This window comes from Wallemia ichthyophaga (genome assembly GCF_000400465.1).
Source record: "Wallemia ichthyophaga EXF-994 unplaced genomic scaffold scaffold2, whole genome shotgun sequence".
Classification (NCBI taxonomy): Eukaryota; Fungi; Basidiomycota; class Wallemiomycetes; order Wallemiales; family Wallemiaceae; genus Wallemia; species Wallemia ichthyophaga.
In genome coordinates, this window is record NW_008806275.1 from 361,867 (window position 1) to 386,232 (window position 24,366).

General features: G+C 38.4%; 12 protein-coding genes across 12 annotated transcripts; 8 read left to right on the forward strand and 4 right to left on the reverse strand.

Moving 5' to 3' along the window:
- Positions 1 to 524: 524 nt before the first annotated feature.
- On the forward strand, positions 525 to 3,025 carry J056_002144 (E3 ubiquitin-protein ligase pub1; the record flags this gene model as incomplete). The annotated part of the gene is made up of 3 exons (XM_009268008.1): positions 525 to 579; positions 638 to 2,889; positions 2,936 to 3,025. The coding sequence occupies 3 exons, from the start codon at positions 525 to 527 to the stop codon at positions 3,023 to 3,025; spliced, it is 2,397 nt and encodes a 798-aa protein (XP_009266283.1).
- Positions 3,026 to 8,242: 5,217 nt separating this feature from the next.
- On the reverse strand, positions 8,243 to 10,261 carry J056_002145 (Phosphatidylinositol 3-kinase vps34; the record flags this gene model as incomplete). The annotated part of the gene is made up of 6 exons (XM_009268009.1): positions 8,243 to 8,260; positions 8,310 to 8,426; positions 8,473 to 8,717; positions 8,765 to 8,854; positions 8,902 to 10,039; positions 10,088 to 10,261. The coding sequence occupies 6 exons, from the start codon at positions 10,259 to 10,261 to the stop codon at positions 8,243 to 8,245; spliced, it is 1,782 nt and encodes a 593-aa protein (XP_009266284.1).
- Positions 10,262 to 11,311: 1,050 nt separating this feature from the next.
- On the forward strand, positions 11,312 to 12,199 carry J056_002146 (uncharacterized protein; the record flags this gene model as incomplete). Its single annotated transcript, XM_009268010.1, has 2 exons — positions 11,312 to 11,683; positions 11,735 to 12,199. The coding sequence occupies 2 exons, from the start codon at positions 11,312 to 11,314 to the stop codon at positions 12,197 to 12,199; spliced, it is 837 nt and encodes a 278-aa protein (XP_009266285.1).
- Positions 12,200 to 12,409: 210 nt separating this feature from the next.
- Positions 12,410 to 15,427, reverse strand: J056_002147 (Polyphosphoinositide phosphatase; the record flags this gene model as incomplete). Its single annotated transcript, XM_009268011.1, has 6 exons — positions 12,410 to 13,088; positions 13,132 to 13,207; positions 13,268 to 13,774; positions 13,824 to 14,579; positions 14,831 to 15,283; positions 15,337 to 15,427. 6 exons carry the CDS (start codon positions 15,425 to 15,427, stop codon positions 12,410 to 12,412), a joined length of 2,562 nt encoding a protein of 853 aa, XP_009266286.1.
- Positions 15,428 to 15,991: 564 nt separating this feature from the next.
- J056_002148 (Small nuclear ribonucleoprotein Sm D1) lies at positions 15,992 to 16,708 on the forward strand (the record flags this gene model as incomplete). The annotated part of the gene is made up of 3 exons (XM_009268012.1): positions 15,992 to 16,265; positions 16,542 to 16,606; positions 16,655 to 16,708. The coding sequence occupies 3 exons, from the start codon at positions 15,992 to 15,994 to the stop codon at positions 16,706 to 16,708; spliced, it is 393 nt and encodes a 130-aa protein (XP_009266287.1).
- Positions 16,709 to 16,736: 28 nt separating this feature from the next.
- Positions 16,737 to 18,081, reverse strand: J056_002149 (DNA endonuclease RBBP8; the record flags this gene model as incomplete). Its single annotated transcript, XM_009268013.1, has 4 exons — positions 16,737 to 17,162; positions 17,208 to 17,698; positions 17,903 to 17,975; positions 18,022 to 18,081. 4 exons carry the CDS (start codon positions 18,079 to 18,081, stop codon positions 16,737 to 16,739), a joined length of 1,050 nt encoding a protein of 349 aa, XP_009266288.1.
- Positions 18,082 to 18,166: 85 nt separating this feature from the next.
- On the forward strand, positions 18,167 to 18,808 carry J056_002150 (uncharacterized protein; the record flags this gene model as incomplete). Its single annotated transcript, XM_009268014.1, has 2 exons — positions 18,167 to 18,676; positions 18,734 to 18,808. The coding sequence occupies 2 exons, from the start codon at positions 18,167 to 18,169 to the stop codon at positions 18,806 to 18,808; spliced, it is 585 nt and encodes a 194-aa protein (XP_009266289.1).
- Positions 18,809 to 18,900: 92 nt separating this feature from the next.
- Positions 18,901 to 19,662, forward strand: J056_002151 (GTP-binding protein RHO1; the record flags this gene model as incomplete). Its single annotated transcript, XM_009268015.1, has 4 exons — positions 18,901 to 18,981; positions 19,029 to 19,070; positions 19,119 to 19,316; positions 19,366 to 19,662. 4 exons carry the CDS (start codon positions 18,901 to 18,903, stop codon positions 19,660 to 19,662), a joined length of 618 nt encoding a protein of 205 aa, XP_009266290.1.
- A 58-nt stretch (positions 19,663 to 19,720) lies between these two features.
- On the forward strand, positions 19,721 to 20,412 carry J056_002152 (Protein IMPACT; the record flags this gene model as incomplete). Its single annotated transcript, XM_009268016.1, has 3 exons — positions 19,721 to 19,801; positions 19,844 to 20,037; positions 20,088 to 20,412. The coding sequence occupies 3 exons, from the start codon at positions 19,721 to 19,723 to the stop codon at positions 20,410 to 20,412; spliced, it is 600 nt and encodes a 199-aa protein (XP_009266291.1).
- Positions 20,413 to 20,588: 176 nt separating this feature from the next.
- On the reverse strand, positions 20,589 to 21,083 carry J056_002153 (Nuclear transport factor 2; the record flags this gene model as incomplete). Its single annotated transcript, XM_009268017.1, has 3 exons — positions 20,589 to 20,604; positions 20,651 to 21,013; positions 21,064 to 21,083. 3 exons carry the CDS (start codon positions 21,081 to 21,083, stop codon positions 20,589 to 20,591), a joined length of 399 nt encoding a protein of 132 aa, XP_009266292.1.
- Positions 21,084 to 21,232: 149 nt separating this feature from the next.
- Positions 21,233 to 22,849, forward strand: J056_002154 (Cytoplasmic dynein 1 light intermediate chain 1; the record flags this gene model as incomplete). Its single annotated transcript, XM_009268018.1, has 3 exons — positions 21,233 to 21,323; positions 21,372 to 22,007; positions 22,050 to 22,849. The coding sequence occupies 3 exons, from the start codon at positions 21,233 to 21,235 to the stop codon at positions 22,847 to 22,849; spliced, it is 1,527 nt and encodes a 508-aa protein (XP_009266293.1).
- A 153-nt stretch (positions 22,850 to 23,002) lies between these two features.
- On the forward strand, positions 23,003 to 24,253 carry J056_002155 (Ribosomal RNA-processing protein 8; the record flags this gene model as incomplete). Its single annotated transcript, XM_009268019.1, has 5 exons — positions 23,003 to 23,424; positions 23,471 to 23,552; positions 23,602 to 23,930; positions 23,979 to 24,075; positions 24,125 to 24,253. 5 exons carry the CDS (start codon positions 23,003 to 23,005, stop codon positions 24,251 to 24,253), a joined length of 1,059 nt encoding a protein of 352 aa, XP_009266294.1.
- Between the last annotated feature and the right edge of the window lie 113 nt (positions 24,254 to 24,366).

Here is a 24,366-nt window from a genome sequence, read left to right on the forward strand (position 1 = left end):
GTGCAGGTAATTCAGAATGCATTTTGACGAATAAAATTTTAAGCTTTTCATTTGATTGATTTCTTAATTTTGTCCAGAGATGGTGGTTGGGATATTGTAGAGTTATCACCTAATTCAGTATAAGGAGTAAAGTGTAAATTAAAATTATTGTTGTCCTGTAGCTCAGCTTGAACAATGTTCTTCCGTAAGATATCGCTGACTTCGGATAGTTGATTTAATTGAGATTGTTGCTGTGAAGCGTCTAAATGTGGTAGATTGTAGAACTTATCCCTAATGACCAACTTGGATTGACGTATTGCTTGATTGTCGCCTGTGAAGGAATGGGCTGAGTTATGCAGCACCGGAGTGAGACCAACACACACACCTTTAAAAGTTATATTTATAGATTTCAATAAATTTTTGTAGATGGCTTTGAAATTACTTGACATTGATATTTATTTAAATTTTATATTTTTTATTTAGCCCAACGCAACGCAACGGTTGATTAAATGTCGATTGCTTAGTCTGTTTCTCTTAAACTAAAAATGTCAAATACGTCTAATCTACAACGGTTGAATAACAAGACTATTAGGCTTACTGGTGAGCGATACTGTATACTCACGTTACTCACGTTACTCACGCTTCCCTCACTCCACAGTCGTCGCAGCCGATGGCGTTGTCAAGAGAGACGTCTTCAAGCTCCCTGATCCATTCGCAGTGATCACCGTCGATGGCTCACAAACACATACAACTTCAGTTATCAAGAAAACTCTCAACCCGTACTGGAATGAGAGTTTCGATATTCAAGTCAAAGACTCCTCAGTTATCGCTGTACAGGTATTCGACCAAAGAAAGTTTAAACGTCGCGACCAAGGCTTTCTAGGCGTTATTAATTTAAAAGTTACGGATGTTTTGGACCTTGATATCGGTGGAACTGAAATGAGAACTTTTGAATTGAAAAAGTCAAATGATAACCTAATCGTTCATGGAAAGCTTATTCTTTACTTGAGCTCAAACGTTTCAAACCCTATACCCCCTGCAAATATCAATAGCACTAACAACTCTACCAACAATACAAATACTTCAGGTACTTCTACTCCTCCAACTTCTACTAACCCCCCTCCTATCAATTCCTCCAACTCTGCTACTTCTCTTGCAGGTCCTTCAAACAATCTCGATTCTTCTCTTCCAACTCACTCTCAAGCTACTTCTCCCGTTGATCCTTCAAGGCAATTACCTCCAAACATTTCCTCAAACGTTGGTAGACAATTCGATCCGCATGAGGATCAATATGGCTCTTTACCCTCCGGTTGGGAACGTAGAACTGATCACTTAGGTAGAACTTATTACGTCGATCATAATACTAGAACCACCACTTGGAATAGGCCTAATAATCTCTCTACGTCTGTAAATAATCAATCTGCTGAGCGCAGAGCTATGGATTCAAGGGCTCTACCTGACGACGTTTTAAATGCTACCAGTAGACCTGCTCCTTCAAATTCTAATCTAGCTGCTATGCTTAACAATGGCCCTTCAAATACTCAATCTGGCCAAGGTCCTCTACCTGCTGGTTGGGAGCAACGTTTCACAGCTGAAGGTAGACCTTACTTCGTTGATCATAACACAAGAACTACTACTTGGGTTGATCCAAGACGCCAACAATTACTAAGAGTTCTAGGTCCAAATGGTAATAATCTCTCTGTACAACAGCATACTGTTTCTCAACTTGGCCCTCTACCATCTGGTTGGGAAATGAGGTTAACTTCAACTGCTAGAGTTTATTTCGTTGATCACAATACTAAAACTACTACCTGGGATGACCCAAGGTTGCCTTCTTCCCTCGATCAAAACGTTCCTCAATACAAACGTGATTTCAGAAGAAAATTAATTTACTTTAGATCGCAACCTGCACTTAGGCCAATTCCAAATCAATGTCACATCAAGGTTAGACGTAATCACATCTTTGAAGATAGTTATGCTGAAATAATGCGTCAAACTCCAAATGATTTGAAGAAGAGACTTATGATAAAGTTTGAAGGCGAAGATGGTTTAGATTATGGTGGTGTTTCGAGAGAATTCTTCTTCTTACTTTCACATGAGCTCTTCTCTCCATTATATTGCTTATTTGAGTACAGTGCTCATGACAATTATACTCTACAGATTAATCCAAACTCTTCAATTAATCCTGAGCATCTCAATTACTTTAAATTCATTGGTCGTTGTGTTGGTTTAGCTATCTTCCATAGAAGGTTTTTAGATGCTTACTTTATCACATCATTATATAAGATGATTTTGAACAAACGTATCGGATTACAGGATTTGGAATCCGTTGATGCCGAATTACACAGATCAATGTCATGGATACTCGATAATGATATCACTGACATTTTAGATAACAACTTTGTCGCAGACGTCGAAACTTTTGGTGAAATTCAATCTGTTCCTCTTAAAGAAGGTGGTGAAGATGTTGAATTAAACGAATCAAATAAGAAAGAATATGTTGATCTCATGGTTCAATTCAGAATCGTTACAAGGGTTAAAGATCAATTCGAAGCTTTTATGTCTGGATTCAAAGAGTTAATACCACAAGATTTAATCAATGTTTTCGATGAGAGAGAATTAGAATTACTGATTGGTGGTATGGCGGAAATTGATATAGAAGATTGGAAGAAGCATACTGACTACCGTGGTTATACCGAGTCAGATCAGGTTGTTCAGTGGTTTTGGAATGTCGTGAAAAATTGGCCAACTGAAAAGAAATCTAGATTGTTACAATTCACTACTGGTACTTCAAGAATACCTGTCAATGGTTTCAAAGATTTACAAGGATCCGATGGTCCTCGTAGATTTACTATTGAAAAGGCTGGTGAAATTAATCATTTACCAAAATCACATACCTGTTTCAATAGAGTGCGTTTTCTTATTGATTCTCAAATGCGAATTAACCGCTCTGTAGATTGACTTGCCTCCTTATCGGAATTTTGAAGCATTAGATCAAAAGCTAAGTACGGCTGTTGAAGAAACTCTTGGATTTGCAGTCGAATAGATTATCATAACGTTATAATATCAATGATATTTTATGTCCTTAACGCATCTAAATTACTTTCAACTTTCAACTCATATTCTTGTATTCACATTTAAATCATCTATCTCATTGTAACTGGTTTTAGCAAACTCATTGTGCTTCTTAGGGTTACATGACTGCAAAGATGGAGATTGACTAGTACACTATTGAGTCAAACATGATAAGAGTATGGCATTAGGCAATCTCTCAAAGTAAAACTGAAATGTTATAAGCAGCTCCATCACGCGCAAAGCTGAGTAGTTCGGATTATGATTAAAGTGAACGCCAGATGGGTCTGCCATCTCAAAAACCACGCTGGGATCACATCAATCGAGGCGTTCCATGTGAAGGCAAAACGTCATGAATGTGGACAATTATGTAAAGCAAAGGACTTTTTTGACCACAGCAAAATGCTTCTCTCCTGGCATACGCATGTGTTATTATCGCATATATTATGCGCACATCATCAAGGCTGTCGCACTAGGTGCTAAGGCGGTCGTTATAAGCAGACCGTTCATCTACGCTTACTCGGCGTATGGAGAGGAAGGAATGGATCGGGCAATGGAGATAGTGGGCGATGAGTTTGAGACGTGCTTGAGATTGCTCGGCGCTAGGTCACACCGGATATGGTAATTGATCTCATCTCGGAAGCGCTGATATACCCAAATATTACCTCTTTACTGGAAATTACGAGAGATTGAGTGGATCAAATGGTAAGATGAGCAAGCTGTATGGAATTAATTATATTTATACATTATAATTGGTTCATGAGGTCTTGATGACTGCTTCCGATGCTAATGATGTCATATGTATATGGGGATTTTATCCATTTAAAGCGTCCTCAGCAATCTCAAAATCAGCCAAAATAAACGCAGTATCGAATTGCTTGACTTTCCCTGATACCACCAGTTACAGCCATCTAATAACTGTGCGTACGCAATCAGCCGCGTAACTAGGAGCGAGGGTAGTCGAGTTTGTGAAACACGAAAAGCAAGCCGCAAGCCAAGTATTTTTCGGTCGCCGCTGCGGTATTTAAGTGGACCACACTCTTTTCCTCTTTTCCTTGCGGTAAAACTTCTTGGGGGCCATAGTAAGTCGGGATAATCCTTTCCTTGTAAATAATTTGCGCAACTCCTAGTAAGCTTCATCTCACTCGTTCAAAATCTCTCTGACCTTCAACTTAGACGTGGCAGTCCGTTTAAAGTCCACTTCGAGCGATACTCCTGGTATGTTTGCTATCATCACCAGGTCTATCTAACATCAACTATCAAGGAGAGGCAGTCCGCAGATAAGCGTATCGACAGATATTACAGAATCATCATTATGTTTTGGGATTACCAGGCATCCTAGCTCCATCATTGTACTACTCATTAATTCAATATTCAATATTGTGCTTTTGGTCTGCAAAGCTAAGTGAACACCACGCAAAGCGATAAGCGAGACATTTACGTGCACAAGGAAATGAAAATATTTCGAAAATTTCTTTTTACCGTTAAATTATCGCAATTTACGTGTTTGTTATACAACTCAATAACCAAAATGAGCGATAAAAAAAGAAAGCAAAGGTGTCAAAAATGGTTGAGCAGAGTTAATTCAGGTCAAATTACGTAAAAACAGGAAAGTGATATACTGAATCACTATCCGAAGTGCCTGCAAAAGGTTCAGTGAAAAGTGGGCGGGAGAAGAAAGCGTTCTTAGCTAGCTTGTAAGCTTAAGTACATATTAGAAGTATTTCGGTTGCACAGGCTACCTTAAAAAGTCTTTCCGACGGAAAACCGCTCGCTCATTTCGTCAGCGGCTTTCGGACAACATTAAATCAAATTTCAAGCATTCTTTGCAAATCTGTCCGAAAGACTTGCTCAAAGAAATGGCCAGAAATGAAAATGTAAAACTTTTAACGTGAACCTCTAGACCAGAAAAGATTGTTTCATAACATGACAAATTAAGCCTAAAGTTTACTTTAACTTCTGAAAACATTGTACTGGTTCCCAAAAACACGTAGAAATCAATTACGGAAAGTATATTATATGGCAATTATGTTGAAATCAAAGAGTCGAAAACGGCTTTCACTTTAGATATTCAATCTGACGGCCAAATGTATCATGTAAAATAATCTGATTACCCGAAGGTCATTAATCTGAAGGTGAGCTGAAGAGTACCTCGTTTAGACCCCTAATTTTATGCACTTCATGAGGACTTCAACTAATTCAACATGGCAATGGACCAAGTAATCCAAAAAGTGCGTCAGATCAGTCCGAAAAAAATTATAAGAAAGTGAGTCATAAATATCATTCATTTGGGCTTTTCTCAACATATTAGTATAATGATGCAGGTCCGATCATTGTAAGATTATTAATACTGAGATGTTTTGGCATGTCGAACTGCAGACGAGTGATCGTCAAAGCTCGCAGACCTACACTGTTACATGGAAGACATAGCCTTCGTCGAGAAATGTTGAATCATAACAATTTTAAGTTTGACTTTTTTAATTCATTAAGCAAACAGAAATGATCAGAATGAAAACACACATCATTATCACCTCGCATGTGGGTACCCAACTATGAAACAACCCATGGATGAAACAATATGTCAGGAAGGTAAATCTCACGTCAAAATGGTTGTTTCAACCGTACCTCAACGGTAAACCTTATACAGAACCAACATTTTGGGAACGGTATATGTAACAAGTGGTTGATTAGATTAAAAGAGTACAATGTGTAACGCAAAGCAAATAGGGTAATAAACGCTTTACAATGTTTCCTGGGATTTCCTGAAATCACGAAAGAAATATTGAAACACAAAACTTAAAAGTTAAATTTGAGGTAGGCATTCGTTGTTTTGAAGTAGCATTAAAATGGTAAGGGATGGATAGTTGTATTTGCATTGTTAATTCCGATAACGTTTTTATGCATGATAATTTCAGTTCAAGCAGTTATTTAATGATTGTAAACCTAACATGCTGTTTACGGGTAAATTAGCCTTTTCTTTACCTCATTTGAAATTGATGATAAGGAATATCTGGATCTTCAAAGAACAGAATTTTAATATGTCGTTTCAGCAGGAACCTTCAATGAAACGATAATACTAACTTTCCTTGAACAGCAACATGTCGTTCCTGTCACGTGTTACAAAATTAGAAATACTGTCTACGAACGTAATGTTATGGGTAGTCAAAGTTGTGTAAAGTTTGCATTAAAATAAGCAGAAAATACGACCGAAACGGATATCATGTTAGACGAATCATGATGATTCCTTCAAGAAATGGTATGACATTGATATGCTAAGATTCACAACATTTATTGATGTAATTGGAGATCAATGTAAGCTACCATCAGATTCTTTATTACAATGCAGCGAGACTATTTTTCAAAATGTCACTCTTAGAAACAGATAGTCGATTAGCTAAATTCGGAGAATGGATAAATTAAGATATCTGTTGGCTCTATTGATTGTTTCTCTTGCATTGCTGTTCATCTCGAATTTAGAATCTTCGTGGTAATTAAATTTGCTGTAAAATGAAACTTTAAGCATATCTAAATTTAATGTGGATTATTTATTTGTTGGTTTTCTTAAGAGTCGTACTTTAAATGCTATATTGAAATCTTAAAATACTTGTTTTCGTGAAGATCCTTTTACGCGTGGCTTCGAAAGAATTGAAACAAACGTTTTATTTATCTACAAAAGTCGTTTTATATCAGTTTTTTGTTTTTTTTGAATGGACTGTTTTGAATTTTAACTTTAAAGTCGAGTCAATCTGTCAAATTGGAATGTTTTTCAAACAGAACACCCCACCTTTCACTGCCAGGGCTTTTTATGTGTCACATTTCGAATACAATTTCATTAATAAAGCCGCAGCCTAAAGCTTAGGTTAATATACCTAATTTTCATGCACGGTATCAATGGAAGTATAACTAGCTCTATCTGATAGATCATTCCTATGATTCACTTTCTTTTTCAACAGTTTGGGTGTTTTGTACCAACTATACCTTTGTCCCGTTTTTACTAATGCATTTGAATCTGTTTAGCTATATAATTTAACAAAATTTTGTCTTAATAATGAATACATTTTAAAAAACTCTTTTACTGAAGATTCTGAAATTCTAAACAAATAGGGACATAGACGCTTTATCGAGATGACACAGATGAATGTATTAAATAAAGCTTTTTCGCCCACTTTATCTGCGGGATTCAAAACTTATTTAATGCTGTTCTTTCTCAATCGCGGTTTGAGATACTTATGTTTATTGGTTGTTCAACGTAAAGTTAACAAACTTACCTGAAATTTCAAGTCATCAGCATAGAAACACAAAAACCGAATACTATATTTACTGCCTGTGCGAACTTTCCGCAAAAGCCAATTACACTGAAACTCACGTTATTATGATGCCTTTCTGTCATTCTTAGTTGTTCAATAAATAATTTACTGGTTTATGTCATTTGCCTTTTGACAAGTGTCTATATGTACTCAACATACAAGTCAATTAACTCTTGCGGCTTTTCAGGAATTGATCTTGCTTTTCCACTGATTAAATTACAATACAATTGTTCGAAATCACCAGCGCCATTGACGTTTAAGTTGGTGTTATTTGTTGCACCAAACCTCAGTCTATCATGTGTTGAAAGTTGTTGTGTTCACCGCAGCTTTAGTTTCCGAATTGGTGACCTGGTTAATAAGAAGCGAGAAATGCGTACAGGTAAAGGCGTTTATGTATATTGGATTCTTCATGACAAAAAATAGTATGTGGACAAATATCCCAAGCATACTCTTTTGGGCCTCTTTACTATCTTACAACAGCTTTATACACGAGTTTGGAAACCGGTTTTTTTGTTCCATTTCCGTATGCCCTTTTTGATCAATACAATCAAGTTTACCATTTAATTTCCGTACTCTTCAGCCCACTTTTTAGATTCCTTACGTCAACTTGATTGAAATGCATTGAACTTTATACGTGATGGTTTTCAATAGTGGGATGCAGTGCGGTAATTCGTAGCTCTAAAACATTATTTCTTTGGTGTTAGGGATGCGAAACTAATGCTACACTCTCTATGTTCGAAGTATTTGATTACATGTATTGGTTTTATGATATCGTGATGAAGACGATAAGGATTTTAGCGGATTTGTGATTATTTTAATAAATAGCTAAAATTACTTCCAACAATGTGCTTAATGTGAAGCAACATTAATTATAAGACATGACTTTAAGATCTCCAATATTGCTGTGCGCGACGAATTCAGTAAGAATTATATCCTTAAGGTCTTTCTTACCGCGATGTTGTGGATTTGATCAAATACAACACTCAAGTAAGAGGTTTCATTTAGCAATGCTTCAAAATGTTTGATAGCATCCTCTTCGCTCAAATCCAACCTAAACTTTTCTTGAACCTAAACGTGGGTTAATGCTGCAGCAAAATTGCTCAAATCGCCAAACCTTCAAGACTGCTTTGTCAGGTTCTATTTGTATGTCAGGAATGTTAGCATCAACCATGAGAGATATCAAATTCAAGATGAGGTTAGAGTTTTTTCTCAAAGTAATGTATGCCGTAAAGCAAAGACTTTTGAATTTATGGTAATGTGCTGATGTTGGTCCACCCATGCCATCAACCATTTCTTTGCTGATTTTAAGTAACGGAGGAAATGGCTTCGGATCACGCCCCAAAATATATCCGAAATCAACTTTGTTGAAGCTTTCAGTGCATTCAAAAATATTAAATATGACTCACCATGAAAGAAATGACCATCCGGACAAACGAGTAAATTGTCTAAGTGTCGGTCGCCAACACCAAGTAAGAAAGTCATAACACAGTATCCGGCTATTTTAGATTAGTCAACCATTTGGAACCAAAAGACGTGAGCTCACCACAACTTCTAACAAAGTTATCAAGAATAGCTGGCTCAACACCAAAAGTCATTAAGCTCGACTCATTGGGGAAGCTATTTTTAAAGTACTCTAGTAAGCTACCGTGGTCGTTCACGGCTGTTGAAAGAGTTTTGTTAGGGATATACTGGACCATACCAGCTGTAGTATCCGTTGCTAATACCTTAAACAGCTTCAAACGAAGATCGAGATTCTCTTTGCGTAACAGTCTATCCATAAGCGTAAATAATTGAACAACGAGTTGATCCTGTCTAAGATCGTCACCATCTTTGAAAATTATAGGAAATTCATTAGTTGAAGTTGCATTATTATTTTGGAAATAAAGCAGCATTGGAAAAAGATTTGACTTGAATACTGATGACTTTTCAGCGTTTATTCCATTGACTGTCGTGCGTGCATCAACGGGTAGGGGCAATGGTATAGGTAAAGTTGATAAGTGATTTCGAGAATCATTTATTGCATTCCTGAGATTGTCTATCTTTCTTGGACGTGGATCTTTAGATGATCTTAATCTTTTTGCAACTTTACTCAGGCATTCAACCAACTCCGCTTGCTTTTTTAGGATATCTCTTTTCTCGTTACCATTCGGAGTTTGCACTAGACTTTGCAGGAATGAATGAGTTACTCTTGCGTAAAGCTTTTCGTAACGAGATCCAGAGCACTCTACCATGAGATACCAGTAAAGATTATTACCAAGAACGTCATTTTGTACAGCTCTTCTAATTAATAAATCTACCAAGCCAGAGTTGAAGTGATTGAATTTATTTTGAGAGTGTTTATATTTTGAGGTCTCAAACTTAATTGCTTGGACTAGCTGTAACAAATAAAGCAACAATTCCTCATTGTCTGCTCTAGATAGTAGCTTAACACCATAAGATCTTACTTTAGGGTGTATAAAACCTGGTCCAAGTAGTTCGAGTGCGTCCTCAGTATCAGGTTCAGTCCACAACGGTAAAAGAATGTCCACGGCTTGGTGAACCTCCGAAGCATCAGTCCAGGTAACGCTTTTCAAGAATTTAGTAAGGGCTCGCTTATCCCTAGCTAAATAAAATCTAAACTTCCACATTAAGTTCTTTTCTGAGGGAGAAAGTTCTTTAGTTGGTGGGTAATTGAGAATAATCTTTAAAGTAATCAGCATGGAGTATGAGTCGTATAATCAAAGATATACCTTCAAATCGTCGCGTATTCTTGGATTAGGTTTGAGCTCCCTGTCTAGCAAGCCTGAACGATGAGATCGTATCAACCTTCGGTATTTAGCTTCGGCAGGATTTTCTCGATCGTAGTCAGGATCGACGATAATGGAAGCCAATGGTTCAGATATGGAAGTTAAAGTATGATTCATAGACTCTACCTGTGTTAACTGATTGAATGGTTGTATATTCTTTTCAAGCTTAGATGGTATTTTGGACTCCTTCATGTTTTGTTAATGCAAATGGTTGGAAAAGAAGCATACTTTACGATTTCATGGTATACGATAGGAAAATCGAATTGAGGAAGCTTTATGTATAAGAATATATCATCTTTCTCCATAGCGGTCGACTGCGCGATTGATAAGCTTAACGATTACGAAAGCTAATTAGATTAACCTTATGAATCTGTTGTATAGTATTGAGAGTAAGATTGTCTAGCCAGTCAAGGCTTTGCATTTCTGCGGTTTTTAGCTTGTGAGAAAGCTGTATGATAAAGTAAGGAAAATGAAACTGTAAGACGAGGTGAGTATCCTACGTTTTCAAGGGAATTTATTGATTTGTAAGAATCTTTGAGATTAGTGTGATTGCGAGTATGATTTGATCGCTGAATCAAAACTTTGTGTTGTGCTACGGCTAAAGTGCTATGAGGTGTGATGAGATAGTGCTAGAGCAAGAAGAAGACACTGACCAAGAGTCGTTATATAAATTAAATGTAGTTGTACCAAACAAAGTGTTATCAGAGAATAGTTCTATTATCAATTGAGTGTCTAAAGGTAATGATGCAAGTGAAATTGGGAATGTGATCAACTTATTTAGTCTAGAGGGATTAGGTAATGAAGAAGACAAGCTATCAACTCACTTGTAAATGAAGTTGTAGTCGTTGAGTGCAACTGTAGATGATTCATGTGTCGTGGATATAGGTTGCATCAAAGGCTTTCGCCAAGCAAATAATTGGAGCTTGAGATTAAATTGAGGTTTGTACCTGAACAAAATTATTTGGGTTCATTTGGGCTCTTTCTACCACTCACAAATTAGCTGATCGACTGCCTTCAACCTGATCTCTATAACGTGGCTTAGCTGGTAAATACCAGTCAAAGTATCCTCACAAATAAATTGAAAGCTGCGTGCCATTAATATCGGATGCTTTCGCAAATGAATAATCCTTCATCTCTGTCATCATCGTCACTCTGATAGACGCAATCATGTCGCAAAATCTAAGTTACCTACAATCTCAACTCAACAATAGAAAGTCCCACTCTGAAAAAATCTCTTCAAGCTTGAATAAGCCTTCTCGTCATAAGGATGATTTCATTAAGTCCAATAGAGTCTTCGCATACCAGCACGAGCTTGATAAGCACGAAAGGCGGGATAGAATCAATAAACGTCGTGAAGATTTTGCACTCACTGAGGCCCAAGATGAAGCTCGTAAACAAAAGATGAAAGAAGGCATCAAACGATACAACGCACTCAAAGCCAACAAGGCTAAACCTACATCTGAAGAGAAGGATTTATTACAATTTGACGGTAATCTGACATCCGACTCTTCTGATTACGATTCAGACGATCATAATCTGGTATTTACTTGATTACAGCTTATTATGCTGTATCTAACTTGTCGTTCACAGGATGCACTCACTGAAGCTGAGGATGAACTAGGTAGAACCGTCTTAGTCTCTAGAAGACAGAAAGAGATACTCAATCCGTTATCAAACAAGCACTACAGAGTCAAAGGGACAGCCATATATGGTGATAAATTAAGTACGGATTGGAACGTATATGAGCAAAGTCCTGAAGAGATTGAACGGTTCAAAGCTCACTATTCAGATAAGGGTTACATACGCGATCCAACAAAAGATAAAGATCAGCGTCATAAAGGAGCTTCCTTCTATAAATTTGGTGATGATTCAATTAAACAGCAACAAATCAATGACTTAAAAGCCAGTCACCATGAAACTATCATCAAGAGAGATCAAGCCGCGTATTCATACAGAAATGCCCGTATGATGCTCGTAAAACAATATCAACCGAATAGGATAATAGGCAGAAATCGGGCGGACAATCTGATTGATGAAGCTATAAACACATCGTAGCAATACAACAAGATGGCAAAGAAAATAATTAGATTGTCAATGATCGAAAATATTGTTGATAATAGCTGTCTTCGCTTCTGTTCTCCAGTGAATTTTCAATGCTGAGGTAATCGTCAAATGTTTCTGAGTCGGTATATTCATTGATTTTTTGCTCGTAATTTGTGTAACTATTGTAATATTTAAAATTGACCTAGAAGATCTATCAAGTACCTACTCCTGATATATTATTATTTCATTGCTATCAACATTTGGATCGATTGCTTGTTGAACAGCATCAATAATGTCTAACTGATGATCATCAATATCTCGCATTCTTTCCTCGATCATTTCTCCAACATCAATGCAAGATTCGTATTCGTGATTGTGATGTCCGTTATCGTCATTGACAGCATCAACTTCAGATATAGTACCAATAGAACTATTTCTTCTGCTTGAGGGTATACTTTGCAAACTCATCCATCGTTTTACGGGCGCAAATGATCTAGTTGGAGTACTTGGAGGTGTCTTTATAGTTTGAAATGGCGACATGTTTTTTCGATTTTTAAGATTTTTGGGTAGATATTTCAGTGTACTGTTCATGTTTGTAGAGAAATGTCTCTCCAAGGATGTAAATAGTCTAGGTCGATAAAAATGCTGCCAATAGTCATGAGACAAATGAGCTTCAGCTTTGCTTTTACCCTGATACTCCAAATCTTTTGTCTCTTTAATATTATTGTCTTGGTCAATTTTAAAAAATTCTGCTGATGGCAAAGGAATCGAGGTTAGAGAATCAAATGAAACTGAAGATGAAGTTTGTCCAAGAAATAAATCTATGGCTGCTTGCTTATCAGCGTCTAATAAAGAATTTGCGTAGTATCTCTTAATATTTTCAACGAGATCACGTGAGTGACTGTGTATATTAGAAAGATACTAATTTAAGAGATCAACCTCACCTATTCCATTGATTAATTTTGCGATAAGTTTCCACTCGATTAACGAGCGCACTTCCGCCATACTGAAGAGCAATCGCTAAAACATTTTAACAACATTAGCAAAGTTCACGAGAAGAGGAGGCTTGAAAAGACTTACTATCACCATGATCATGGTACATTTCAGTAAGCATATTGACAGCATCAGTATCATGTACAAGAGCAGGCTTCTCAATAATACCGAGAGCGTGCAATTGATGAGTGAAAGCCACCTTTCCAATGACAAATTGTGCAGCATTCGTACGATCCAAACAGTCAACACAATTTGTTCTAGTTATGCCACATTGCCGCTGATCGTTTTTGGAATGATAAAACCCCGTACTCTGAATGGAATCAATGGCAAAATTTTCCAAGAATCCTATGACATCTTGATTAGATTTAGATGCTCTTGACATGTCCCACGAGGTCATTTTGATTTTGTTATCTTGACTTAAAAATTGATTAAGGTGTTGAATACACTCATTATAGCTATGAAGTAATTTTGATTCCCTTGGCACGCGTTCGCGACACTTTACCAAATTTAAAACAAAGGTTGGAGAGCCGTAACGTTGGAAGAGATTCTTAAAATGAATAGCAGCGTTACGATAGTAAGGATCAACAGGTGCAACTAAGGAAATTTAGTGTGGTAAGAGACAATTAAACATGAAGAAACTCACTGTTAATCATAGGCTTCAGCCCCATTTGAGGATCCTGACTCCAAAATAAAGGTACAGAACCTCTATATTGTAAGAATGAAGTAAAATTAGGATTAATTTTGTGATCCAAATTCTGTGAAGTGAAGGGTGTAGTTAAGGTATCAGAGACGATTTGTTCAGATTCGACTTCATTAGCTACGTGTCCAAATTCATTTGAACCTCTTTTTAGGTATCTGGCACCGGCATAATGACGAGATCTTCTAGCGATCAAAGTGACGTAGATGACACGACCGAAGACAATTAATTTAGATTGATCAACAAAGCCATGAATGATTGGTAGAATCCAAGAAGACTTTGGTAAATGATTTGGATTCAAGATGGGAGTGAGTAGATGATGATTCCAAATGAAGCGATCGTTGAAATGAAAGAAATTGAAAGGAAGATTGGAAGTCAAGTTAGATTGCAAAGAGCATGTCAAGTCGTAAGAGTAACTAAAGTAAAAGTTCTTACTTAAGTCGACTTGTTTGAACGTATTGAGCAATTTAGACTCAAGTTTACCTCCCAAAAACGACTTTTTTGGGGAAAAGTTAATCAATAGAGTATCGTCAACGTGATAAATGTAATGACCACCTAATAAGCAAACAGGGGATCTTCTAGTGATGAGAATGAGATAAGGGAACTTCGTGAACTTGATAAAACCAAGAACGCCGTAAAAGTTGATAACCTTATTCAATCCACCAGATTCTAATTCAATCAATTTCAAGAGCTGATTAACATCTTTAAAAGTATAAACGTTGTCATCATCTTCAATTTGGATTTCGATAGATTTATGTATTTTAATGACTTTATAAAAATCAAGAGATTGATTAGTACCAATAATGATGAAGCTTGATTTGATTTCATATAAAGTGAACTTGTCCAGCATTTAGATGACGGCTGAGAGATAATAAGATAATCAATGGTATACAAAACAAATAATCAAATGTAATCAAATGGATGTTGAGCGATAGATAATTAACAGCAACCACCTTTCTTTGTTTCATTGTCAGAAGTTGGTGTCACGGTAATAGTTTCTCCATTTGAAGGTTTAATTGAATCGCCACCTTCTAAAGCTTTAGTTGCGACTAATTGATAGATGTCAGTTAAAATATTTTGGAAAGCAGATTCAACGTTTGTGGAATCTAAGGCTGAAGTTTCAATGAATCTAATTGGGTTAGAAGAAGGTGTACCGTCTTCTAATTTAGACTTTTCCTCTGTAAAGGATTGAGCTTCTGCGGTTGGTACAGCTCGAAGGTGTTTCAAGTCTGATTTGTTTCCAACGAGCATGATGACAATGTTTGAATCGGCGTGATCTTTTAACTCTTTCAACCAGCGTTCAACGTTTGCGAAACTAGATTGTTTACCAATATCGTAAACAAGTAAAGCACCGACAGCACCTCTGTAGTAAGCAGAAGTGATAGCTCTATAGCGTTCTTGACCAGCTTTAAGGGAGGTTAGAGAGGTTTGGTTTAGACAAAGCAGTAAAAGGAGTTACCAGTATCCCAAATTTGAGCTTTTATAGTCTTTTGATCGACTTGTAAAGATCTAGTGGCGAACTCGACGCCAATAGTAGATTTAGAGTCCATATTGAATTCATTTCTAGTGAATCTGGATAGTAGATTACTATTGAGCTGTTGAGTGAGTTTACTTTAAGGTGAATAGATACGTCTTACGATTTACCAACACCACTATCTATAAAGTATCACTGTTTGTAAGAGTATTTGATATAATTAACAAAGCTCACCACCGATTAAAACTACGTAAATCCATGTCAATGTAGGTCAAATTGCAGGAAATTCTACTCATTTTAAACAAGTAATCATAAGAGCTTGCTTCTGTTGCCCTGTTTAAATATTAACAAGGTACAAATCACATTTTATACAAACATTGTGATGACTTGGCTGTTAACTACAAACTCCCAAGTTGCTGAATTTGCTCAAGTTGATATGAAATTAATTCGGTAAATCATATTTAATTTTTAAACTCAAATTAATTTATTCGCAGTTTCCTTCAGAAGCTAAATAATGAATCTGTGACGATTGAGTTGAAGAATGGTTCGATTGTACATGGTACTATGATGAGTGGGTTGCTGATTTCAACGAGTATTTCAAGTGGTATTGACACTTCCCCTCACAGACTGCGATCCCTCCATGAATGCCCACCTTCGTAGTGTTAAGCTCATCACGAGGAACCTTCCGCCTACAAACCTCGATACTATCTCCATTAGAGGAAACAACATTCGATACTTCATTCTTCCTGATTCCTTACCTTTGGATACTCTCCTTGTAGATGACGCTCCCAAGCCAAAAGTTAATAAGCGCAAAGAAGCAATCAAGGAAAGGTCAAAGTCTGTTAGAGGTTCTGGCCCTCAAAGAGGTGGTCCTAGAGGCGGTAGAGGTGGCCCTAGAGGTAGAGGTGGCCCACGTTAGTATTATCCTATTTATTTGTGTACTTTTCTTCTTTTCTACCTTCTGCCATCTCCAATGACTGGCTTGTCTAGATTCTTTGGATACACAGCCGCTTTAAGCTTGTTTTACTTTCTGTCCCTTTTCCATTTCATCAAAATCCCACTCATCGATCGCAGCACTTGTGATATCGCCCTACCTTTCGTAAGTAACATCACAACATGAAACACCCCAACAAACTCTCCCTATTAGATTCCGTGGTGGTTATTAGTCTCATTCGGTAGCTATTCTTTAGCCAGCATTGGCTTCGGTCTATTCACCTTCAAAGACTGTCCAGACGCGTACACTGAGTTGCTTACTGTAAGTCCACTCAAATCCTATCAACGCCGTTTGTTAACCCTTTATCAGGAAATATCGCAAGCTAAAGACCACCTACGCTCAAAAGGTGTACATGTTGACTAGACGATACCAAGACAGCGATATTACAATACTAAGATGACGACTTGCTTCTTATATGCCTACCATCATCCTTATCAGCTTCTGCAGCTACCCATATCCTCTTCTCCTTATGCATTTCCCGCGCCTGCTCTTTATTCTGTGCTATCTTCTGCGTAGATGGAAAATCCACATCCCAATACCCAGGCGGTGTTTTTGCACGTGGCCAATGCGATCTATGCCTTGAAGATCTGTCTCTATGTTCTTGTGCAGTTCCTTCACCAACTGAATTCCAGAAATCTCTACAACAAAAACAATCACCGCCTATCATATGCTTCCTTTCCTCCTTATTTCTGACTGTCTCATTATACTTATAATTTAGACCTTTATTGTTGTCTGGGTTAATAGGGTATAACTTGTTAATTGATTGATTCTCATCAGTTTTTGGTATAGATGTTGCGTATCTTCCGCTACCTTTATTCTAAGGCTTCACTTAGTTAATTATAACAAAGAAACTTCACCTTACTTTAAATGGATTTTGCTCGTGGTTGTTATCTGATTTGCGCCTCAATTTCCGAAGATCATCACCATTGAATTTCAATCTCTTGTTGTTATGATAGTCAAGATACTTTATTGAAGTCGGGGTGAGTTCATCATCTGAATCCCATTTAGCTTTCTTTGGAGGTGTTACGTTGATGTGTTTAGATATCGCCTCTTTACGCTTAAATGGAGAAGCAGAAGTTGACTCTGTTGCTGAACTGGATGGTGATTGAGCTGTAGTTGAAGAAGAAGGCGAGCTTTCAAGGTTGTTGCTCGGTCTAAGAGGTTTACTCAGGTGTCGAGCGAGATTCGATTTATCTCGACTCAGTGAAAATGGTTCCCTGACCTCATCATCTTCATCGATAAGCAGCGAGTGTATGTAATTCTTTGATGGAGACGTAGACTTGGATTGCTTCTTCTCAAACCACCAAATTTTAAATTCCAGCCACGCCTTCTTATCATCATTATATTGCGCAACTAAATCATTATAAGACAACTGGAGCAACTCAAATCTAACCGAGAGATCCAAATGATCAGAATTATAGCAATTATAATTATTTTTATAAAAATTATTTATTTTATTCGTTATTTCCTCCTCGAGTCGCTTTAGTAACTTGAAATCCATCGTGGCTGCTGGTTAAGAAGAAGGATTGAGGCCTTGCGAGATGCCTTTAAATGCACCGTAAGTTCCCTTCCTTATTCCAGTGTTGGCTTGTTCAAAGTATTCTTGCACTGGATCGCCTTTACGCGGTACCTACGCATACGTCAGTTGGTCTCTGTCTGATAGCAATTCAGCATACCATTCTTGCCGTGGAAGCAGAAACAGCAGCCAAAAGTACAGCAACTTTAGTCAACCTCATTGTTGATGTTTAAAGAAATATGCCCGCGGTTGAATGAATACGCATTCCAATGCCGCGCATTTCTTGACCTGTACCGTCATTCCCCATGGAATCGAATTATCCAAAGATCGACCTTGAGTCAAAAGAACACTTGAAATTCTTAGAGGGATATTACAAGAATGAATTGTTTTCACAAGTTGATAGCAGCCAAGATGATAACGACGCGCTCAATTCACTGCTAAACACGTACTTCAACAAAACCTTCAGCTTGATACATCCAAATATTAAAATAAACGGTCAAAACTACTCAGACTTAAATTTTGATGATGATGTCGAATTTGAACACTTTGACGATAAGCTGCGCTTACAAATGTCTGAATTAGACAGCAACATTGAACAATTACAGAACAGATTGGCCGAAAAGAGAAAGCTAGTGCCATTGGAATTGGAGGAATTGTTAACAAGACAATTAAAGAGGAAGAACACCTCAAATGTGCCTGATAAGGACCACCAAGATGGCGATGACGATGTCAACGTCGATAAAGATCAACTTGACTTAACATTCAACAAGGACGGTCTTGAAGATATAGGCGTCAATCTTAATGACCTTTTAGCCGTGAGTTACGCGTACATTCACGTGGTATACGCGTAATTTACTAACTTACCGTTTTAGAAATTACCACAACAAATATCAAAATTAGAGAGAACGAAGAACCTCAAAGATGACTTGAACTGTATAGAATCTTGATTTGTTTTGAAATTTGTATTATTTGTACTTTTATTTATTCTAAACGCGTCGTTCCCCGCGATCTCGCCTTCCTTAAAGTGACACGATCACCTATGAATAACACGTTACCTGCAGGTAGGAAACCTGATGTCAAGAAGAAGCTGGTTGTAACTGGTGATGGTGGATGTGGGAAGGTACGCTGGCTTAAATGCGCAGTGGAGTCGCTAACCCTAATCGATAGACGTGTTTGTTGATTGTTTACGCAGAGCATAGATTTCCTGAGGTTTGTTGGTTAGAATCAAGCAAGAATCATCTAACGAATCGTTAAAAGGAATACGTCCCCACTGTTTTTGAAAATTACGTCTCGTATCCAACATTTGATGGCAAGATAGTTGAGTTGGCGTTATGGGACACGGCTGGTCAAGAGGAATACGACAGGTTGAGACCATTGTCATATCCAGAATCCGATATTATTCTCATAGTTTTCTCGATTGATTACCCAACATCTTTGGAGAACGTCAAGGATAAGGTTGGTGAAATGTTTACTACAGGACACCTCTAACTCGTCCATTAATCAGTGGTTCCCTGAAGTTTCTCACTTCTGCTCAGGAGTTCCAAGGATATTAGTCGGTACAAAGATAGATTTACGACAAGATCCAGAGACAAGAAGAATGTTAAGTATGCAAGGTTTGAAACCAGTATCATACGAGCAAGGTGTCGCTGTATCTAAAGAGATCGGTGCGGCCAAGTACATTGAGTGCTCAGCGAAGAAATCTCAAGGTGTGATTGAACTGTTTGATCAAGCGCTTAAGGAATCGATGAAAGGCAAGCTGACTAAATTTGTGAAGAAGCGCAGGAATTGCGTCGTGTTGTAATTTATTCCTAGATATCCTCCTTGTACAAACGCTTTCATCTTGATTGTTAAACTGTCCAATGTTTATTCAATCACGCGAAATTTTAGATAAGAAGAGTCTCTTTGTTGCTTACTTGATTCCTGTTTCATCTGATAAAGATGTGCGTCGCATAATGATGATTAGAAACCTCTGACATCACCAGATATCCCAAGCTAAACTTAAAATTAGACAGAGCCAGAGTAGCTCTCCTAGTCATTCCATTTCCGCCTACAGATTCGTTGGTCTTAAATCAAAGAAAATTGGCCTGAATCAGGACGACTTCACTGTCAAAACCGCTTACGATGACGATGGCGAGAAATGGGCTGGAAAGAGAATCCTTGAGGTATTGGAGCAGACGTGAGTAATTTGTTTTGATAGCTTTGTTCTATTAATCGTTTTCAATCAAGTCAAACGCTTGACGCACTCATTGTCGTATCGCGCTGGTACGGCGGAATTATGCTAGGACCAGTACGCTTCCAGCATATAAAAGATCTAAGTCTAGAAGTTTGCAACGAGATGAAAAAGAATGAAGGGATGCGCGAGAGTTTTGAGTTGCTACAAGGCCTAGATGAAAGCATAGCAGATGTGCGAAGTAAATTAGGCATGGAGAACAAGCCGACATCCTATGATAGCATTGATTTCGTAAAATCACAGCGTCTAATCAAAGCTAGGAAGGGTACTTTAGACATTTTGAAGAAGAAATTGTCTCATAAAGTGGAAAGTGCCAAGTAGAAAGTAGGCCAGTTTAAAGCATTTCAGATGGTGCTTTATCGCGCTCCACCTATTATTATGTGGATATAAAGACACTTCACGCTGCAATTCGATTCAAGGAGACGTCTGTTAACATGATTGGATATGATTATTATAATTGGATGTATGTATGATTGAAATTGTTATTGTTAAGGGATCTATCCGTAGACGAGACTGAGTATAAGTTAGAGCGTGTAAGGTAGAGAAGGAAATAACCCACCGGAAAACGTCATTTTGCACATAATAAGAACCATCTTCCGGCATAAGTTGGAATACTTGTGAGAAAGGAATAGGGTTTGGGCTGTCGTCAACCATAAGCTGACCAGTAACCAATACCAACAAAGAAGCGACGGATCCGGATGAAGGCTGAGCGTCAATGGTGTCTGTCTTGTGAGCAACTTTCTGGAAAGGGAGCGATTCCAGCTTTTCAAGGATAGAGTTCACGCCCAAGATCTGGTTAGACTCCCAAGTTAGCATGCTTCCATCGCGCTGTGAATTGTGAGGTGGATAGGTTGGTGGTGGAGTTACGCACGTATAAACCGCGGAGATTAGCTCTGTTTGAATCGAAAGTGGAGTAGTAGAACTGGTTATTAGAGTGAGTGGTATTGATAACCCAACGATTCAGCTGCCCACCTGCGTAAACTAAAACCCATGAGAACCGCGGTCGATAAGTTAGAAGTTGTAAACTCACTTGAGCTGCAATTGTGTTTGGATCAGACCTATCAGAGTTTAGCAATTTCAAAGGAATTTTGAATATTTTTTACATCTTTTGATCACCGTATACAACAGAGTGCTTTTGGTTATGCAGCCAAGTGAAAATATCTGGTCATCAATTTTAGACAGCGTTTCCAATAGCCAATCAAGGCTGCCTTCTAAGAATGTTCTCTTGTTAGGTGTGTCCTTATTATTCCCAGCTACAAAAGGCTGATTCTGTTTCGCAGGTCAAACTGGAAGCGGGAAATCATCTGTTATTTCACATCTTACAAACAAGCCAATCAATTCATCTCATAAAGATTACGGTTTAAGCGTAGAATATTCGGATGTACACGATATCGCTGATGATGAAGTTATGGCTAGAATGTCCATCTACTCAATACCAAACTCAAATAAGATTTATACCGATTTAATTAAGCTTATTATTACCCCTGAAACTATTTCAGACCTTTTAGTCGTCATTCAGCTCGATTGGGAAAGGCCTTGGAGCTTTATTGATGATTTGAGCAGGTGGATTAGCTGGATTGATCTGCATATTAGCCATCTTAGAGGTCTCGATGACAAATTCAATTCTCTCCTTCAAGATCTTCAACTTAAGTTAAGGCGCTATCTTGAAAACTACACTGAACCTTCTTCAACCTCAGATAATAAATCGTCAGTTACAAAACTCGCTATGGGCTTAGAAGATCCTCTCCCTCTTGATAAAAGTACTCTCACTCATAATTACTCTTCAATTCCACTCGTCATTCTTTGTCACAAATCTGACACAATCGACAAAGCTCAAAACATAAAGAAGGACGGTTGGGCCACTGATGATAACGTCGAATGGATACAACAAGTTCTAAGGGGGATTGCCTTGAAGTGTGAGTTCTTCTACTCTCACTTTACTCTCTAACTATTATCAGATGGTGCTGCTATAGCCTATACCTCGATAAATAAGCCTGAAACTATCAATCTTGCACGTGAATATATCTACCATAGGTTATTTCAACCAGATGCTCAATCGCATGCACCGCGTTCATTCCCTTTCAATAGGCGAGCTGTCATCGTTGAGCATGACGCCGTTTTCATTCCATCCGGATGGGATAGCTGGGGAAAGATTACAGCTCTGAGGGAAGGTATTAGTCCTACAGAAGATATAGTCAACGAAGGATGGGATAACCAATTGAATGGCGATCAAGATGCACAACCCAAATCATCTAAAATCTTTCAAGACGTTATACACGATCCTACTAGATATCATTACAATTTATCAACTCAACAGGACACAGAGCTCGTTGCAGAATCCGAAACAAACTTCCTTGCAAAGCATTTCGAGTCACTTTCCAAAGATCCACAAAGAGATCCACGCAACACATTCAAGCAAGCCTCTAAACCTGAAAGCGTATCTTATGGCTCAGGTATAGTAGGTCCTATGGACAGTGATAGTTTGAATCTACCCTCAGTTGAGAGAGTAATGAGGAATGAGACAAGCGGTATTTCGGAAAACACGGAGAGCAATGACGCCACCAGCACACCATTCAAGCCCAAACTAAGCCACACACACTCAATGAGCCACTCACAGCCATTCACCCCTACATCTACTAACAATCCACCTTCAAGCCAGTCAAATCAAGGAACTCCTTCAGCTATCGCTCCAAGTCAGCATGAAGTGTTACAGAACTTTTTCCAAAGCTTATTAAGTGCTAAGAAGACTGATAGTTGATAACCAATACAAAAATGTAAAAATTGTTTTGCATGTTGTGCTTGCGAGTGTAAAATGATTAATAGTGAGGCGTGTGACTTACAGTGTCAACTAAACATAAATACATCTACAAAATGTGAACTATCCGATAGCGACTTGTTCATTCACCTCGATATGACCAATGATATCAAATCTGCCGAGAGCAACCTGGGCAAGCTGATGGCCAAAATGCAGTCAATTGATGGCGATAAGAATGCTGTAAGCGATTCTAAACCGAAGAGGAGCAACAAGAAGGACTCTAAACCGGCTGAGAAGGGTGGTTCGAAGAAGACACCCACGGCGAATAAGGATAAAGCCGATAAGACAGACAATAAGAATAGAAAGCAGCAGACCCAGCCGAAGCAGCAGAAAGCAACTCCTTCACCCTCAAAACCCAAAGAAGAAGCCAAACCAACCAAAAAGCGTAAGTTAGAGCAGTCTGGAGAACAAAAGAATGTGAATAAGGGCGATAAGAAGAAGGCTGAGAAGATTGAAGGCGATGGGAATACCTCGTTACAAGCTAAAATGAAGAAAAGCTTATCAGGTGCTAGATTCAGGTATGCATCATATGCGCATTTCTGCGTCCAAATCTGACGTATCCAGGTGGATAAATGAGACGCTATACACGACTGATTCTCAAGAGGCGCATGAATTGATGCAGGATGATCCTAGTATCTTCAACGAGGTGCGCATCGCTTCTCCAACGACAAAAAAGCTAACAGCAGTTCAAACAGTACCACGAGGGATTCGTAGAGCAGACAAAGTCTTGGCCTCAAAACCCTGTTGAAGTGATCGCCAAGTCGCTCTCATCGCTTCCTACAAGTTCTACTCTGATCGTTGATCTGGGATCGGGCCCAGCCACGCTTGCCAAAGCGTTACCGAAGCACAGGGTGTTATCATATGACCTGGTTGAAGCTGAAAATGGAGCTGTCGTCGAATGCGATATCGCGAAGAAAGTTCCGCTGCCTACAGCCTCAGTCGACAGGGTCGTCTTTTGCCTTAGCCTTATGGGATCAAATTGGGTTGGAGCTATCACTGAGGCCGAAAGAATACTCGTCGCAAAGTAAGGTTCCCCAGCTCACAACTTTAGACAGCTGACCAAGGCAAACAGGGGCAAAGTGCACATTGCCGAAGTGAAATCGAGATTCTCAAGCATAAATGAGTTTGTAGAACTAGTCTCGCACTTCGGACTTAAGCTCGTTGACAAGGTGGGTTTTGCTTGGCACTATCATGTGATATCATTGACGACTCGCATAGGATGAGTCAAACACCCACTTCGCCAACCTGGTGTTCACCAATGGCGGCAAAAAGGACATGGTAAACATGAAGGAGCTAACGGACAAAGGGAAGAATATTTTGAAGCCTTGCTTGTATAAAAGACGCTAATATGAATGCACGTTGAATCTGCCAAGAAAATTAGGTACGCGTACCCATTCACCGCAAATAGTCGTGGCGCAAAAAGAGTAGTCGGAATTGATATGAACAAGGTTATATCAAGC